The 20,311-nt window shown below is 38.4% G+C and overlaps 1 protein-coding gene across 6 annotated transcripts in view; it reads left to right on the top strand.

Annotated features, from left to right (window-relative positions):
• MBNL2 (muscleblind like splicing regulator 2) overlaps nucleotides 1-20,311 on the top strand; it is a 156,701-nt gene that overhangs the window by 98,121 nt on the left and 38,269 nt on the right. For all 6 annotated transcript variants that reach the window (XM_004467576.5, XM_004467573.5, XM_004467572.5 and 3 more), the window contains exons 3-5: nucleotides 5,938-6,102; nucleotides 15,188-15,388; nucleotides 18,092-18,355. In XM_004467576.5, the coding sequence (XP_004467633.1) occupies nucleotides 5,938-6,102; nucleotides 15,188-15,388; nucleotides 18,092-18,355 (630 nt within the window). The remainder of the gene's footprint in view (nucleotides 1-5,937; nucleotides 6,103-15,187; nucleotides 15,389-18,091; nucleotides 18,356-20,311) is intronic.

Here is a 20,311-nt window from a genome sequence, read left to right as displayed (position 1 = left end):
TGTGGTAACTGGAAGCACAATGAAGTTATGTAACTTGCCCGAGATCCCATGGCAAAGAGCAGTAGAGGTAGATTTTGAGCACACACTAGTTTAAACTGCTTCTTTAGGAGAGGTTCTGAGATAGAACAGGCTTCAGCAATGCAACTCCAGGGCAAGAGATTGGGATTTCATGAAGCTGGTCTCACACATGTGGACATTGACACTGGGATTTCACTGAGTTGGTCTCACATGTGGGGAAAGCTTGGAATCTGAGCAGCTCTTCCATGGCTCTCTCATGACCAGCTCTGAGGTCCAACGCTGGCTCCTGGACTTAAAGTGTCCCTGCAGGCCAATATCAGAGCACATACCATCTGCCCTCAGACAATAGAGTTGGCACTCGCCAGTCCACAGCTCGGTCTACTCACTTGAAAACATCATCACATGCTGAAAACAGAGTGCCCAAGACAGAAGCAAAAGAGACAGGTTGACACTCTTAATGGCAGAATTTGGTCCATCAGGGAGTGACCCTGGCCCTCCACCTCAATTGCTATCCCTAGAAAGGGCCTTTTCTGAGGCTTCTGATCAATAACTCAGCCCATACAAAGATACAGTTCAAATTATTCCTAATACAGCAATGTCCTGTTAACTGTTTGAATTTTAGATCATATAAAATCCATTACTTTTTCCATGGAAAACTAATGGGACAGTTGTCTGTTAGCTATTCCTATGGGCAGAAACTCCTATTGTTATTTCCTTTAACAATCTCTTAATTAATGTGTTTTCTTTTTTGCTTCCATATTTTAACTTTTCCAATTAGGAGCGCACTAGAAAAAGATCCTAAAAATCACTTGTTTAAGAGAAGCAGTTAGAAAATCTAACTATGCTTTTTCTTTCTCATACCAACCTGATGTGAAATATTTTCTTAGCCAAAGCTGCATTTATTCTATCCCATGCCATATAATTTAATGGCCATGCACTTCCAGCAGCTCTGATCTGTTGTTCTGACCTAGTACATATTACTTTTATTTAGCCTCTTTTCATCCTGTATCAGAATCTTCTATGATTGCTTTCTTTAATAAATAATTTAGTCACCTTGGAATTCTAAATTGATTCTAACCATCCTCCTTAATCTCACTATTCCTGGAATGGAGATTATTTTTGGAGATAGAATAAACTGCACAAATCCTATCTAGACTTTCAGAATTCTGTTGTTTTTAAATAAGTGTTCTGCAATCAATACAAACTGTAATAAAATTAGAAATATGAAATCTAATAATCAGGGTAAGATTTATATGTAGCATTAAAGCATAAATCCGATGGTATGGGTCCATCTGACTGGCCATTGCTTAGGGCCCTCTTTTCCAGTCCTTCGGGACTTCTTCACAGGACTGTGGAATATGCTTTCCCATCTCCATCAGTGGGCGTTGTGCCTGTCCCTTTCCCTACTTCTGTTATCTTCCGGAAACAGTGTTTAACCAAGAACTCAAAGGGAGGAATAGTGAAAAAAAAAAAAAGAATTAAAAAATCCTACCACCCACGAAAGGAAGATTTATTCAAGGTATTTATTTTAGTCCACATTTTTTGGACTTACCAGGAGATCCTGTTTTTGACACTTCTGCTTTGTTTCACAATGGTATACAAAATCGCTTAATATTTCTACACTCTGCCCTTTCTCATTCAGTTATGACAACTTGCTTTGATAATCAACAGTTTTTGTGCAATGATACATATCCTAACAAATCTTATGCCTTAAGAAAAACTTCCTTACAAATTGTTTACTGTGTCAAATAGCTCGTTATATTTGGACAGTGCCTTTTCCTTTAGGAATTTAGAATCCTATAGAATCTCTTTCTAAAATCCTGCTGTCTAGAGCCTCCTGGTTTTTAATTAGTATGCCTCATATATCCATGGTACAACATAATTCAAAATATTAATACAAAATCACATTATGGTTCAGTGCTGCCTCTTTAAATATAAGTACTTACAGAAATACCCTGAAGAATTGAAAATAATTTTAAATAGAAAATATTTGAAAACATGTTTTGAAGTGAAATTGACACTATAGAAGACCCAAAGAACCAATCAAAATGCTACTAAGTCTATGATCATGTTATTATATTCAAAATTCTTTTTGGGGGGTTGTAGTAATAGTTATTGAGCGCTTAGTGTGTACTCAGGCATTTTCTAAACCTGTGCATGTATTAGCTCACTTTATCCCACAACAGCCCTAAAAGGATCATGCGATAATTATTTTCATTGTCCAGATGAAGAAACTGAAGAGCAAAAAATTAAAATAATTCACTCTAAATTACACAGCTAGGAAAGGGATTCAGAACCAGCTTCTGAGCTGAGGCAGTGTGCCTCCAGAGCCTGTGTGCCTAACTGCTCCTTTATTCCCTACCAATGTATAGGCCCAGGTAAATCATCTTTTTCCCTTTCCAAACCCTCATATATATTTTTATTATATTTCAAATCTGGTTATGCAACCTATTATTTTATGAAAGATAATACTTTTTAATCTCCCTAGATTTTAACTATTGCTAATATATAGCTTGGGGTGGCGATGTAATTGAGTCATACAGACCTAGATTTGAAATCCACATCTCCCACTTACCAGTAATGACCTTGAGGAAGTTCCTTAATCTTTCTGAGCCCATGTTCTATTTTGCAAAATAGAGATCATTACTGCACTTGTAAGACAGAAATGAGATAACCATATATAAATTGCCTGGCATATAGGTGATCAATAAATACTACCAGCAGCGGACTTGGCCCAGTGGTTAGGGTATCTGTCTACCACATGGCAGGTCCACGGTTCAAACCCCAGGCCTCCTTGACCTGTGTGGAGCTGACCCATGCACAGTGCTGATGCGCACAAGGAGTGCCGTGCCACGCAGGGGTATCCCCCATGTAGGGGAGCCCCGTGTGCAAGGAGTGCACCCCGTAAGGAGAGCCACCAGCATGAAACAAAGTGCAGCCTGCCTCAGAATGGCGCCACCCACACGAGAGCTGACACAACAAAAAGAAACACAGATTCCCGTGCCGCTGACAACAACAGAAGCGGACAAAGAAGACGCAGCAAATAGACACAGAGAACAGACAACTGGGGTGGGAGTGGGGGAGGGGAGAGAAATAAATAAATAAATCTTTAAAAATATATAATAATAAATAAATAAATACTACCTACTCCATGTGTATCAGGAAGACAACAGGAAATTACATTAATTCTCAGGAAAAAGGAGGTCCTGTCAATAAATTACTAATTTGATGTTTTTGGGTTTTTTTTTAAGATTTATTTTATTTATTTCTCTCCCCTTTCCCCCATCCCCGCCTGCACTGTCTGCTCTCTGTGTCCATTCGCTGTGTGTTCTTCTGTGTCTGCTTGCATTTTCAGCGGCACTGGGAATCTGTGTCTCTTTTTGTTGTGTCATCTTGCTGCATCAGCTCTCTGTGTGTGCAGCACCATTCCTAGGCACGTTGTGCTTTTTTGCACAGGGCAGCTCTCCTTGCAGGGTGCACTCCTTGTGCGTGGCGTTCCCCTATGCAGGGGACATCCCTGTGTGGCATGGCACTCCTTGCATGCAGCAGCACTGTGCGCAAACCAGCTTACCACATGGGCCAGGAGCCCCTGGGTTTGAACGCTGGACCTCCTATGTGGTAGGCAGATGATCTGTCAGTTGAGCCACATCTGCTTCCCTAATTTGATGTTGTAAATCAATTTCTATTAACTTAACATAGTTTGTATGGTTCTTCTATAAGAGTTCTCATTGTATTAAGACATAAGAAAACCACATTTTTCTAGTCCAATTGAAAATATGTACAGCTACAAAGCATTATATTAATATACTAGTAATCAAATTGGCAATTATGTGGGTGAACACAACTTAATAGCCAAACTAGTAGAAGTGTAGAAGTGTGGGCCTTTCACTAATTCCATGCCTAATTTGTGGAATACTACTAAAAACTTTTCAAAATCCCTCCATTAAATCCATCTGTAAGTTTGTGTACCCAGAGTGCATTTTATACATGAGCCTGTCTGGACATCAGCTTCCAAGTGTTTGTACCTAAAGAGATTTGGGTTGAGAGGTGGTCAGAAGGAAGCCTGTGTTAGTTTATCCTCTATATAAGAAAAACAGCATTCTGTATAATCCTCCCCAGGCCTGCTGATGGGGCAGTAGATGCATCTTGTATTCCATGATCACCCCTCCGTCAGTGATAACTGGAGATCCGGGCACCTGGCGAAAGGATAGCCCTTCCAGAGCTTGGGTAGACACCTATGTCCTGGGAGCTGGTCCAATCTGCTTGTTTTCCTGAAAATTTTTATTTTGGCAGACAGAGACTGAAACAATTATGAAGGGCATTAAAAGGGAAGTAAATAAGAGATGGCCGAAACAAGGTGGTAAGACTGAAGGGACCCTGGGAAACCACAAAGTCATGAGTAAAGGGAGGTTAAGATAAAAAACAGATCAGATTCAGAGAGAAGCAGATAGAAAGGGAGAGTGATTCTTACTCTGCTTTGATTTATATTATTTTCCAGATGCTTTTCTAGTTTACCTAATATCTTCACAATAGACCGGCTAATACTTGACCTAGGATCGCTATTCTTACAGAGAAAGCTGAATGAAGTATCCACATTATAAACTCGAGAACAAGGAGCCACACTGACATGCCCATTGGACCCCACTCTGTTATGGGCTTTTATTAGCAGAGAATGAGGACCAATTTCATCTGTGTCGTCAGCACCCACCTCTGTGTCCTTCCTGTAGAGGGTGGTGCAACTACTGATGCTCCTAACAGTGGGACCTCAGGACAGCATCACGTTGATCAGCACAGAACCCCAGGACTGAGCACAGGACCCACATCTGTCCTTCTCCACAGTCGTGGGGGAAGATGCACACTGACAAAGGGAGCCTGAGCTGCCAAAAGTGCAGCTGATATTAATGGGAAGCAGAGTGAGAACTCCAGATGTTTAGAATTAAGATGACTATAAACAAATTTGTTTCCACATATCCACCAAGCTTGCTTTTTAAAATTATTTTATAGCTGGTAAACAGATCCATATTCTCTTTTCTTGGATGCAAATGGACTAGTTCTTTAGGGAATGATAATGCTCATACTGGTTAGCATAGTTTGTTCTTCTTTCTCCATAAACTGCATAATTCATGCATACACATTATTTTCTCAATTGACAGTTTTGAAAACTTGGGAATTAAGTACAAACACTACCATTTGCAATTACCCTTCAAGTCTGGTTTTACACACATCTGTTGCCTAATCAATTATTTTTCCTTTGCCATCTTTAATGTTCAAATGTTACTTTAACCATAAGCACTATTCACTATGTCATACCAAATTTGATAAAGCTGTCATGGTGTTGGGAAGAGCTATAGGGCAGCAGCTTTTATGTAGTAATTAGTTTCAAGTGATATTTGAGTTTATGAGTGGAAATTTCACCTATGTACATGTTACTAAGAAATGTCTGCTCCTGTATTACCATCGTCTCATCATTAAGAAGTTGAACAATCAAGAGATGTCTTCAGCCAATCTGAATGACATTTCAAGAAATTTTAAACCATATTTTGACATCTCTCCAGCATGCACATGTTATCGCAAATTCAAAGACTTCTTTTGATGGGTCACATTAAAGATGCTCTTCCGGTTGCCTCCCCATTGCCTAGAGGAAGGGTCTGTCTTTACTCTCAGCAGTAGTCACGTTTCTTTGGAGTCTCTTTTTAGCATTTAGAATCCACTAATAAAACACTTCAAGAAGCTTTTCTATTCCATAGGTTTGAGGCAACCTCAACAATTTTGTAATGCTTGGTGCACTCGCTGCTAAACACACACACATACACACATGCACAATTTTGGGATTTGTATATATGGAGCAATGTGAAATGGTTGACATTAGTGTTGGAAGTTACTTATAACAGTCCTAAAATCAAGACATTCATTTTACAGGGCCGTTGTTCAAGAGAGAACTGCAAGTATCTTCACCCTCCGACACATTTAAAAACTCAACTAGAAATTAATGGGCGGAACAATTTGATCCAGCAAAAAACTGCAGCAGCAATGCTTGCCCAGCAGATGCAATTTATGTTTCCAGGAACACCACTTCATCCAGTGGTGAGTACATTTTATCTAATGATGAGCTTCATGATTAAAGTGTTGGTACAGGCAGTGCCACATTGACCTAAAATGGACTTCCTTTGTTTTATCACTTTGGCTACAATTAAAGCAAATAGTTTTGAAGGTAAATAGATAGTAGAAAATAGTTATTTTTTATTTAAATGGAAACTTTTGCATGGAAACAGTGGGTAAAGACAATTTCTAATCAATATCTGGTATATCTATGCCCTTCCAACTCTCTCTCCTTAGTAAACTCCGTATTTGAACCATCTTCGAATGGACATAGTTGTGTATTTTCATTAAAACATGAATTGATAATTCATGTATAGAAGAGGTTTGATGCCTAAAATGTATTTAGCAACAGAGCAGATAGATTATTTAGTTCAATGGCATTGTTTCAGAGATGAGAAAGTGGAAAAACAGAGCAGGGAAATGATTTCCCCAGTGTTATGCAGCTAATAAATAGTGTGGCTAGAACTCAAACTCAGCCATCCTGGCCAGGGCATTTTCTCCAGTCGAGTCCACTTTTGAGCCTGACAGCCATCAAAAAGAAGAATGTCAAAGGCAGTCAGTGCCAGGAAAGTTGAGTGTGCCTTAGTCAATTATGCCTCCTTTCTCTCAGAGGCCAGCAAAGGGTGTGGCAGCTGTGACAATGACCACAGGATTAAATGCCCGAGGGAGTTAAGTATATGAATATGTATTGGGCATCATTTTCTCCATTTTCATACTGTTTGAAAGTACTTCCTTCGAGGTCTGGAAATTGTTTTAGGAAGGAGACTCTGGGGGAAAAGAGTGGTTTCTTTATAGCGGGTTTGATTTACATTCACGATTTATTAGTCAAAGACAAGCTAATTTAAAAAAACAGTGATGTGAATAAATTTGGTTTTTGCTTTAAATTGTACATACACAAAAGATGACTGCTTAAAAATCAGTCTTTATTGTTTGAAAAGTTGTATGTTACTGAAAACTGCTAAATTAAAGTAGATAGCTACCAGTGAGTTAAATTTTCTTATTGTGTGTCTCTGAAATGGAATAGAAAAAAGGGGGTAGTCCAGGAAGAAGAGAGAAATCTCAACAGGTTGTTTAGCAATTCTTCACCTCACATTTTCTACTTAAGGATAGAGGCCCAAATTTGCTAGAAACCAGCTCTTCCCTGAGTAAAAGAAATATCTGGTGCAGGGGGCTCCAGGATAAGTAAGTTATAGTCTTTTTAGGGGCGCACAGATACAGGGAAAGTGCAAAGTAAGATTCAGGCACAGGGAATGATCAGATTGGCAGAGGCAGGTAAGGCTGCCTACAGGAGGTCCCAAGGAAGGTTCCTTCTCAGGGATGCTTAGGAGTTAGCCTAGATGTAAGCAGATAACATGGACAAAGTTCTGAACACATTTAACACCAAAAATAGACACTTAATGGTTCTATTTAAAACTACACACATGCATAATTTATGGCTCTCATTAGTGATGCACATGTATAAATTATTTTCTAAATAACCTAAATCCTAAAATAATTTACATAAACATAATAATATATATTAATGTTTATAGGAAGAAATGTAGAACTGGCAAGGCCAACATTGTCATACTGCATTATGTATCTCATTCGGTTTTAATCGGACATTTCTTATTTATTTAGAATTTATAAGAATTGACCCTGATGCTCAATTTTGGCAATGTTAGTAATTTCATCCTGGGGAGCAGATGCTCAGTGGTGGAGGACCTGCTTCCCATGTACAAGGTCCTAGGTTCAATCCCTGGTACCTCAAAAAAAAAAAAAAAAGTTTTAAAATTAATAATAATAAGTCCATTCCTGATGTGAACCATTAAACTTTTTTGAAAGTTATGTTCATATAACATCTCAAATACAAATTAGAAGTTAATAAATTACAATTTCTCTATGAGAAAATAATATTAAATTTACATATTGTAATAGAGGTTTTTAAATCATAAGAAGTATTAGAATATTAAAAGTTTGACAAATTTAAAACTCATCAACAACCCTACAAACAAATTATTTAGGGTTTCAGAAATGAATTACTAACCTAATGTAGTATAGGAGACAGAATAATGGCCTTCAGAGATGTCGAGCCCTAATGCCTGAGACCTGTAAATGTTACCTCATAAGGAAACGGGGTCTTTTCAGTTGTGATTAAGTTAAAGATCTTGGGATGGGAAGATTATCTTGGATTAAATGCAGTCACAAATGTTCTCACAAGAGAAGGGCAGAGGGATAGTTGACACAGAAGAAAAGAAATATGACCACAGAGGCAGAGGTTGGACTGATGCTGCTACAAGCCAAGGAATGCCAGCAGCCACCAGGAGCTGGAGGAGGCAAGGAATGGCATTTACCCTAGAGTCTCCAGAAGGAGCACGACCCTGCCAACATGAGTGAAATGGGTTTTGGACTTCTGGTCTTCAGAACCATGAAAGAATACATGTGCTTAAGACAAGTAAATTGATAAACAGAGAGTAGTAGGTACCACTCCATTTTTAGGTCTCCTTCTAAGCTAAGGTTTTCTAAAGAGCTATGGATGTTCTTTTTTTTCATTTCCTCATCTTCCATCCACCTCCCAAACCATTTGACAGTAATCTCTCTGATCAAGTTCACTACTGATGTCCATATTGCCAAGGCAATCTGCATGTTATTCACCCTCTGAGCATATTCAACACATTTAATCAATCTCTCCTTTGTGGAATATTCCTCCTCTCTGATTACTCCTTCCCCCTGTTTCCTTTGCCCACTATACTCCTCAACCAGACATTACATGCTGAAGTTCTCAGAGCTGGGCTTCTTTCTCTGTTTACCCTTTCTCCTTTGGTTCATCCATTCCTGTGGCTGTATATCATCTCTAGGCCAAGGACTCCCAAATATGTATTTCTGGCTCACACCTTTCCTTTGCACTTCAGGCTCATATATACTGCTTCCTAAGCTTTTATTTATTTATTTATTTTTAAAGATTTTTATTTATTTCTCTCCCCTTCTCTCCTGTTGTCTGCTCTCTGTGTCCATTCGCTGTGTGTTCTTCTGTGTCCGCTTGTAATATCAGGTGGCACTGGGAAACTGCATCTCTTTACTTGTTGCATCATCTTGCTGTATCAGCTCTCTGTGTGTGCGGCACCACTCCTGGGTGGGCTGCACCTTCTTCACGCAGGCGGCTCTCCTTGCGCGTGAGGCTGCCCTACGTGGGGGCGCCCCTGCGTGGCATCGCACTGCTTGCACGCGGCAGCACTGTGCGTGGGCCAGCTTACCACACTGGCCAGGAGGCCCTGGGTATAGAACCCTGGACCCTCTATATAGTACGCAGACGCTCTATCAGTTGAGCCACATGTGCTTCCCCCTAAGCTTTTAAATATCTCACAGGAACTCAAACTTAGCATGTTTAAAACCAAATTCTTTATTCCGTAACTTTCCCATCTCAGTAAATGGTACCATAAACCAACAGGCTCAAATCAAAACCCAGCCTATTCCCTTACCACCTCTCACATCCAATTCATGAGTAAGTTCTGACATACCTGCCTTCAAGTTCATCTACTTTTCTATCCCCCTCTCATCTTAACTGAGCAATCATCAACCTTTTTTCAAAATGTCATGTAAGTATCTTTTTCCTAATCTCTCAATTTCTACTCATGCCTTACTCCAATATATCCAGTATATAGCCACCAGGAAATCTTTTTAAATCATAAATGAGAAACCCTTCAATGGTTTCCCATTTTGCTGGGGACAAATTCTAAACATGTATCTATACCTATAAACTATGATGCCTTCAATGATCTGGTCGCCATACAATTCACAAATTCATCTCTTTTTTTCACTTTATTTTTAAAGAAGTTTTAGGTTACAGAAAAGTTAAATAGAAAATATAGGGGTGTAGAGTGGGTGTAGCTCAGTGGTTGAGCACCTGCTTCACATGTATGAAGTCCCAGGTTCAATCCCCGGTACCTCCTAAAAAAAAAGAAAAGAAAATATAGGGGATTCCCATATACCCCAGCCCCTCTCTCATTTGTCCCTGTTAATAATATCTTACAAGAGTGTGATACATTTGTTACAATTGCTGAACATATAATGAAGCACTGCTACTAAGTATGGTCAGTAGTTTACATTATGGTTTACACTTTATACCATACAATTTTATAGATTTTGACAAAATGTATAATGGCTTGTATCCATCATTGCAAAATCATGCAGAACAATTCCAATGCCATAAAAATGCCCTATGTTCCACCTCTTCTTCTCTTCCCCTCCCTTCAGAACCTGTGATAACCAATATCTTTATATCATGTCCGTTAAGACCAAAGCAAACCGTCAGTTCTGTGAACACACAAAACTTCTCGTCTCATGCTCTTGCTGGAGTCTCCTACTACTCTTCACATATAACTACATCCTATCCTTGAAGACTCTAAATCCCCACCCTCCTAATTACCTCCCATCCCCATCATTCTCTATCACTGAGTCCTCTTCATTTCTGCATATCCATGGTAACTAATTCTAATTTTAATTGTTTGTTTGTTCTTCCCCGTTATGGTTTAAGTTCAGTAAATGCACACATAGTGTTCTGGCACTATGCCTGTACTGATGAATATTTATTAAAGGAATGCATAAATGTAAGTGCAAGCCATTCTTTCCTCTTACTACTCTCTGCCTCGAATTCACTGTTTGAAAAGTCCCCTTCACCTTATTCTTCACAACAGTTTTTCTCTCCCTAATTCCTGACAGGATTTAACAGTAATTCTTCTCTTCCCTTCCTTCCCTGCAAACCACCCTCTAACACACATACACATACATGCCCCCAAAACCTTCATCATGTACACTCAAGACAAAGAATGGGAGTGGGTAGTATTAGGAGGGTAGAGATTTAAGAGTAGGGTAGAGATTTAAGAGCCTATGTGATCCATTCCTTAGAGACAAGGGCTTGGATTAAGTATTCTGCCCTCCAGAGCTGCTTTTTGTAGTAGAGGAAGGAGGCTTAAGGGACGCCATGTCTGTAAGTCTTCTATTTTGAGTGCCAAATACCTACCCTTTGAAGTAAAAGCTTTCTGAATGTGTAAAGCTCATTCCCTTATTTTAAAAAGTTAACTGACTAAATTTTAGAACCGTAAAATACCTCAGGCCACTTAGCCATCACCTCCCAGCTCTATTTCCTTTTCCACTACAAAATATTGGGGAAGCAAGGGTTCTTCAAGAAAGCTTTCTATGGATCTTATCCTCCACCCTCTCCAGCTTTAGTGCTGAGAGGTGATGTGGACCACATGTATCCTGTCTCAGACAGCCTGGGAACAGCCTTTCTGCAGAAAGTACAGGAATGATTTTTCCAAGCTCCAGTTGATGTACTTCTAGGAACAGAATTACTTGGAGGTGCTACTCTTCTCTTCTCAACTGCTGGCTAAGATCCTAATTCGAGCACCAGGATATGTTGTTGGCCTAGTAACTACCTCAGGAATTTAATTTGAAGTCAGGATCTGAGAACCACTTTTTCAAGGCAGCAGCTCTCCACAGCTGTGCAAACGATCCCCAAACATCCTATCTGAAGGCCCAGGCTGGGTGTGGGACACACTCCCACACAGCCCTCCACAAGTCTCTCTCTATAGGCTCCCAAGGCATATGGGCAACTGATTTTTTTTTTTTTCTTTTTTTCCCGTTTTAAGAAATTACCAAAAAGAAAAAAGAAAAATTACTAAAACTCTAGTGAGTGCAGAGGAGTGGAAATACTCCCAGAATAGGAGTCGTGAGTCCTGGGTATTTTGCCTTGATTCTGCCTCAGCTGCACTGACCTGGGATAATTCATTTAGTGTCTCTACTCTGAGTTGCTTTTGCTTGTAAGAAAGTGCAGTTTCACTGCCACATTCACTTCTCACAGATATTGAAAAAATTAAAGAAGACAACATGGGTGAGAATGCTCTAAAAACAGCCAGAACTTTTCACAGATGTAAGGCATTACTGTCCATAATAATAATGCATATTGCACATCTCTGAAAATTACCATAACACTATTTTCTTACTAATCAACATCAATGAAAACACTGTGTATCCAAAAATTAAAATATCTAATCTATCTTCATAAGGCCCTTGAATTTTCAGTTTCATATGACAGAAAATATAATTTTCCAGCCCATATTTTTAAAAAAGAAGGCATTTATGACAACTTAACTCAATTTTATACTTCTGTTTATCATATCACTGTGAGGACAATATTCCTTTTATAGGATCATTGGATATTTTTGGGAAAAGGAACTTTATTAATACTAATTTTTTTACTGCCAATGACAGCTGCCATTCAGTAAGTTATTAACTGGGAAGAGAAAAGAACACCTTCCTTGTTCAGCCTGCCCCTTCAAGATAAGAACTTTTACTTCCCTTTCCAGATGAGAAAACTTAAGCTCAGAGAGATAATATCTTGCCTTGAGTAAAAATTACTAAGTGGCAGAGCACTGGATTTGAGTCCAGATCTCTCTGAGTCTAAAATCTGCAATTTTACTTTTAAATAATATTGCCTTATGAAGTATTTATAGTCATAATCAATGACACATACTGTAACATTCATTTTATATCATTAAATTACACAAACAAGTAACGTATTTTTGAAAGCAAAATTTAAATAATTAGAATAGATTTGTGGATATCCAAAAAGCTTTAGGAAATGAGTTTCCAGATTCTTATATCCTATTGACAGTCAAGATATAACCTGTATTTATATCAGCATATTGACACTGGCTTCACTTGGTCTTCTGGAAAGGGAGGTTTGGAATTTGCTGTCCTAGAGAGTCAAAATGGAGGTGTTAGGGAGGTTCTTTTCTCTAAATTACCTTGATAATTAATCTCTGTATTTAAATTACACTCCTAGTTCAAGGTTTTTTAAATATATATTTTCACTTATCTACAGCAGTGATCTCAAACTTGGCCACAGATCAGATTATCTGCTAAATTTTTTCTAAAGAAAAAAAGTAAATTTCCAGCCCTCTACCTAGATCTATCTAATCAGAATTCATGGTATCTCTATAAAATTCCCCCCAGGCATTTCTGATATAATCAGTCCATGGAATCACTGATTTATTGTAATTTATGACTTTTCAGAATTACTTTAAAAAAACCTCCTTTATGTAGTTCTTTTACTATTTTAAATCACTTGGCTTTTTTCGATCATACTAAATTATAAAAGCTACAGTACTGAAAACCACAGATTTCTATAATTATGACTCAAGTAAATAGAAGAAAGAAAACATACACATATAATTTTGTAGAAAGTCAGAGAGTAAAAATTTCTGCCCTCTCTTTCCCATGTTGAGACCTCATGTTGCAACTTTCTCCCCTAGTGAATTTTCTGTCTGAGCCATAAAGATCTGAGAGCTCCTTATGGGAATGCTGAGGCAGCAGCCCTCTGAACCTTTAGAATCAACCCCCACGCATCCTTCAGCCACTTCAATGAAGACTTTTCAGCCTCTCCAAAACTTTATGCTCAAACTATCAATAATTTACTGTCTTCCAATATGATTTGCATGGGATATTTTTCTGGTATTGCTTTAAAGGAAAAGTTTGCTTAATAAACATGGATTGTTATTTTTCCTATATGTTAAAAAATGCATTCAGAGCCATAAAGAGGTAACAAGAATGATACCCACAGTGTATATATAGAGAAGCAGCTTGGCAGGCCAACAGAAGAGTTAAATGTTGAAAATGGCATTAACATGTGATTGCTTTTAATGTAACGTTTTGTGTGACCTATTAACTTTTTAAAAAAAAGATTTAAAAAAAGGCAGTGAAGAAAACATCTTTGATAGCTATTAAAATATATTTTAAGAAATTCTCTTTACATGCCTCCCCCATACAATAAAGTAAACTTATAAGAACAGTAAACATTAAAAAAAAAAGACATGCGATTGCGATTATCTTCAAACTTGTCCTGAAAATAAATAAGATTAAAAATTATCCCATAGTTTAAAAAACAACCTCATTCAAGTCCAATTCAATTAATTCTAAAATTAATCCTAAGAAAAATCCTTATTGTAGGATCTTATACTTTCAATAGTGGTTTCTTTAAAGGTAAAACAAAAAGTTAGTTTGTTCTCTTAAATCAGGGGTTAACAAGGGGTCAATGAGCTTGAAATTAAATTTTTAAAAAAATTCTTGTGGGGGCATGTCGGTATGGGTGTGATATATTTATTAAATAATACCTAGTATGTGGACTTAGTAAGGTGTCGATGGTTTTACTGGCAAAGGGATAGGTGGAACAAAAAAGGTTAAGAACCCCTGTCTTAAAAGTATATTATTTCTTTTCTGAAGGCAAAACTATCAAGTTCCTATTTACATATGTTTAGGTGGAACTTTTAAAAGTCAGCCCCTTAAATTCACTAGCATATTTCTTCCAATCCGTGGGTAAGGAGGGTAGTGATAAGGTTCTAACTTTTGTTGCTGCTATGTTGATTTGGCCACCTAGGAAACCAAACCAACTTTCAAATGGCCACTTGAAAATCTGGTCTATTGAAAAACTCAAACTCTTCAAATGATTCAAGCAGGGAAGGTTGTGCTGAAAACCGCATATGAATTTTCAGAGCATGCATTCTCGAGACAGAATAGAGAAACATACTGGCAAGTTTGAGAAAAAAAAAATCCCAACCAAGCCTACTTTTGAGAATGTATAAACTTGGTCAACATGAAAATCATGTCATCTCCAAGGTTCTTTATTCCTCTCCCTTTGGGAGACATGTGGGAGAAATTAGAGATATTATAAGTGAGTATCCTATAAGTTTCGCTACCTTAGTGACATAACATTCAATAGTTTGGAATGAGTAGAGTAAAAAATATTATTTTCTTCTCTTGAGAAAACTTCCATAGGAATGGAATCTTAAAAATTGGTTCCCTGTAACTTTCTGTGATGTTCTCCTGTATTTTTATATGATCGTGGGAAGGCAGGATCTCTACAGATCTCAATTTATTAAGCAAAATGTAAAAGGAAAGTTTAATGAAGTTTTACAGTTTGTTGATTTACATAACCAAGACAGAGCTTAAATATGAAGGATAAAATACACTTGCTGCTAGTTTTTTAAAGTTTTATTCTAAAGAAATGTCTTCCTGTGTTGTCTTCCTTTCACAGCCCACCTTTCCTGTAGGTCCCACAATAGGGACAAATACAGCTATTAGTTTTGCTCCTTACTTAGCACCTGTAACCCCTGGAGTTGGGTTAGTCCCAACGGAAATTCTACCCACCGCACCTGTTATTGTTCCTGGAAGTCCACCTGTCAGTGTCCCAGGCTCAACTGCGACTCAGAAACTTCTCAGAACTGACAAACTGGAGGTACTTTAATTATATTTGTAGTATGGAATGCATTTGTGATAGAAGTGTACTTCTTTGTAAGGGAAATATTCATTCCGTCACGCACAGCAGCTATGTTGTCTATGCACACACACTCCCACCCCCCCACACACACTCATCTAAAACCCATGCATTCATAATTCTGGGCTTTGAAATTAAGGCAAAATATAAAGGAAAATAGTTTTGAGAGAAGAAGAACTTTAACACAAATGAAAATCAGTTGTGTGGAAACAGTGTTTAGGGTCAAAATATTTAACAACCAATAAGTAAAACATTGACTCAATCACTATACAGGCTTGGAGATGGGAGTAATGTCCTAGGGGCCCAGGTACCCAGGTAGGATCAGGGCAGCAGGGGACACTTAGAGGTAGGAGTGTGGAGGGTGGGACTATGATTATTTACCAATTGGTATGACTGAATTTCCATATTTTAAGTACTAGTATGGCTGCTCTAGACAGTTCCAGAATATTAGCCCTGATGATGTTTTAGTAAACGGGGGGAAATTGGAACTTGGGTAAATTTACTTGTTGTTTGAGATATTTTCTTGAACTTATCTGCAAGGTTCTAAAAATTCAAGAAAAGTTTATGTATTTATAAAACATAATTCTTAAGTTGTGAATCAAACAAGGCCTCCTGCACTTGGTTGAGTAAAGTTTCTTCAATCAGAGCTAGAGAGTTTATCCATTTATCTTTATTTCTACATCAATATGACATTTAATAGAGCATTTTATAAGGATATATAAAGGTTCTGATAGAGGTTTCAAAGAGTTTGTTTAATTCCACTATAGTCTAACGTCGTTAGCTGATTCTGTGACCTATGTATGGTTAAAACATATAATGTGCTTTATGTTGGTTCATTTGAGAATGTTCTTTCAATAAGCATTTGTTTAAATATTTACCCTACAAAGCTTGAGGATAATAAAATGTTGTCTCTTGTCCTATAAATGTTTCAGAATTTCAAACTGCAAATATTTTGAAAGATAAATATTTTTTTATTCAGCTTCAATCTAGAGTATGTGGATTCCAAAATGAAAAGAATGTAAACTGTAAACTCCTGTTTTGAAAAGATCTAGCCTAAACCTGTGAAAATTGAATCGACTTTTCACAAAACCGGAAAAATGTTTGGGGCTCCACCTGCTGGACCTGTTGGGGCTTCAGTGTTCAGTACGTGACAGTGGATTAGAAAACATATTAACTCAGTGGAGTTGGGAACAAAGAGTCCTTCCAAACAGGGCTGGTAGACAAAGACATATGTAAAAAATGATTAACCATGACTTCAACAGAGCAGCTTTTGGTTCATTTAAACCTGGAACGAAACCTGTAAACTGCACCACACAGGGACCCTTGGTAAATGCTTGATGGCCTGTCTGCCAGGTGATGCAGTCACAGACTGAAGTCATTCCCTTTATAGAGGAAGCTTACTCAGAAACTATGGGAACATCTCAGGAATTTTTATTTTATACGTTTTATGCACTACAGATAGGATGTTGGCTGATATCCAAGGTAGGAGGAAACAATGAGCGGTTTTGTGATTTATCTGCTTACCGTTCAAACCTGCTTGATCATTTGTCAGTGAAACTGTATTTCACAAGTATGTTGACTTTCACCAGGCTTGAGTTGCGTGTCAGTGACCCTTCACATAATGTCACTGATGATCAAGATATGAACCACTGCTTAAATATATTGACTTGGAATTGAAGCCTAAAAAATAATAACATATTAGTAATTGTAGTCTACCAATGATATTTATAAATATAAATCCTATACATATCTAATTGTTATTCCATGCTATTTATAGTGCAAGGCAGAATTCAATTTGTAAAGAAATCTGTCTTTATGCAGTATGCTCTTGAGCTGCTAGAATTCTCAAAGGATGGAAGATTCTCATTTACTTGAGATTTCAGGGTAATTTAAGAGTAAGGAAAAAGAAAGCACATCTATACTTCCAACCCTATTCTACTTCCCTCCATTTATTTCTTTCCCTTTATCACTTCCCATATTTTTCCCTTCACTAATCTTTTTTCTGTACTGTCTAAAATAATACAGAGACCTTAAGTGAAAGTTTTGGTGTTATAAATATTATAGTTTTTCTGATTTATGATTATAAGCATAAGTTATCTTTGTAGAGGATAGGGAACCTTGGGGCAACAGTAGTATTCAGATTCATCCCCTCGTTGAGAGAGGAGAAACAAGTTTGTCATTTTCCCTGATTCTCTTTGGAGTTGTACACTTGTGACCTGGTGACTTGATCAGTAGTGAAATCATGGTGAAATTATTACTTCTATAGCATTGCCAGTACTGTACAGAGTTGTGAGTTGTGAGAGTAGGAGAAATGGTGTATGGTGATATATATGTAATATATATCATCCTACCCACGGACAATGGAGGCTTTATTCGTTTTGGGGTTTTTTTCCCCCTAATTTTAGATAAACTGAAGATTTCAGCTTATTTTCTCAACAAAGATTTTCAACCCAGAAGAGTGAGCAAAGAAAAAAAAAATTAGTTCCTCTGAAATTCTGGTTAGTTGGATTCTGGATAATCAAAATTCCATGGTAAATGACAGAAAAGCCATCATTAAGGAAAGTAAAAGTATTTATTCGTTTTTTTCTATAAACGACCACAGTTGCAGAGGCGGAGTTGCCAGCCTGTCTTCTGCATCGTCTCCTCTTCCCCATGTGTTTTTAGGTATGCAGGGAGTTCCAGCGGGGAAACTGTGCTCGGGGAGAGACCGACTGCCGTTTTGCACACCCTGCAGACAGCACCATGATCGACACAAATGACAACACCGTAACCGTTTGTATGGATTACATAAAGGGGCGTTGCATGAGGGAGAAATGCAAATATTTTCACCCTCCTGCACACTTGCAGGCCAAAATCAAAGCTGCGCAGCACCAAGCCAACCAAGCTGCGGTGGCCGCCCAGGCAGCCGCCGCTGCGGCCACAGTCATGGTAAGTGAGGGCTCCCGGGCCACGCCACCTTCCACTCGCCTCCCCGCCTCTGCCAGGAGGGGGCTGGTTAGAGCTGCTAGGACTTATGCTCTTCAAAACAGTTGGGAAATATGGAAGGCTGCTATGCCTGCTGCTCTGCTGCCTAAGTTTTGCTGTTGTTTTTCCCTTTTTGTTTTGTTTTGTTTTGTTTGTTTTCTCCTCCGTCACTTCTTCAGCACAATAAATAAATCCCTCAGGTTCAGGTAATCAAATGTGTTCAGTTCGGTAATGAGCTCTGCTCATTTTCACTACTTCCAGTTCTATTAGATTTAAGTGTATTTATTTGGTTTCTTCTTAAGAGAGGAGCTCAGGGGTCTTGCAATGAACAAGACAGTGGGCACCAGAACTTGAGAGTAGGAAATAAGACTGAACCACTGCACTGAGCAGTAGGAGCAGCAAGCCTCTGAAAGCAGCCACGGCAGGAGAGAGGGGTGTCAGAGATGCCTAGCAACAGCTGACACAGTCACTGGCTGGTTTCATTATTCCTATTTTTTTCCCCTTTTATTTATCACAAGGGTAATGTTTGCTAAATTTTCCCATCTCAATGAAATTTTATACAAAATGTCATTTCATAAAACAGATGGAAATGGAGCTGAAATGGCTGGTACTAGAAAAAAAGGCCTGTAACCCAGGCTGGCTCCCTTGAGTAACCTCTGTAAAACCTTACCGTGCTTTAGGGACCAGCAGCAGCAGCACTCTCATCACCTGGGAGCCTGTTAAAGTTCCAGACTCTCTGGCCCACGCTGAACCCTTTAAATGAGACTTGAAACGTAAAAATAGTCTCAAGTGCTTCATAAACACGTTAACTTTGAGAAGCCTTGGCCTAGAACACAGGTCTTCAAACTTGGCTACATATTGGAATTACCTGAGGTCTCATCCCCCCAGTTTTCTATTTAATTGTTCTAAGGCATGGCCTAAACATTGGGATTTTTTTTTTTAAGCTCCCAAATAATTGTAATGTGCAATAAAGTCTGACAACTACAGCACTAGGTTGTGGGGTTTTCTAATTAACTTGTTTTAATTGGAGGCCTCTGGCTTATCAGAAGCCTATTTCAATGCTTTCCAGGCATTGTGCATTCATTCATTCATTCAGAACCTTTTCTGAGACCTACCTTGAATCAGATACTTGTTGATAGAAGAAATAAATCAGGCAGGTTTCCTTTTCCCTCAAGAGGCAGCAATCATCTAAACAAGTAAGAGCAATAACGCTCCTCTGTGGCCAATGGAAATGCACAGTGGGGACCAGTGGGGCACTGGAGGACTAAAGAGGACAGGACTCCCTTGGGAAGTACAGATACGGCTTTAGAGAGGAACCTCGTTCTAACTAGTGACCATCGCCTCATACATTGATAACTGATCAAGATGGGAGGGCAGTTGTCATACAAACAAGTTCATCATCATTCAGCATTCTTTCCACAGATATTTATAAGGGCCTGTCCAGTGGTAAACACTAGGGAAAGGCATAGAGTCTGCCCTTGTGGGAGAACACAGTCAAGGTCAATTTGGAGTTAATCTCTGTGGTCAGGGTAATAGGATACCATGATAGGCTCAAACTGGGTCAAAATGGAGTAAAAAGTTATGAGACAAAGTTCTGGGCATTTGAAAAAACAAATCTCTACACCTCAAATACCTGTTAACACAACACACCCTAGTACTGATAGTGACCACAGGACTCACTGATTTTATCTGAGCCTTAATTTTATCAGTTTACTAGTTCTAACAGTTGCAATCAATTTAGACTTCAATCATTGAAAGAACAGTGCACCTAATATATGTCAGTGTTAGATGACCTGAATTAAAGGGATAAAAGAAGAAATGGCATTTACACATAAAGGCCATTCTTGAGTCTCATATCTTTAAATCAAGACTGTACTATCCTATGTGCCTTTCCAAACATTTCACATTGCATTCATCAAG

Source organism: Dasypus novemcinctus, chromosome 15 (genome assembly GCF_030445035.2).
Source record: "Dasypus novemcinctus isolate mDasNov1 chromosome 15, mDasNov1.1.hap2, whole genome shotgun sequence".
Taxonomy (NCBI): domain Eukaryota; kingdom Metazoa; phylum Chordata; class Mammalia; order Cingulata; family Dasypodidae; genus Dasypus; species Dasypus novemcinctus.
This window is presented reverse-complemented; position numbering and strand designations above follow the sequence as displayed.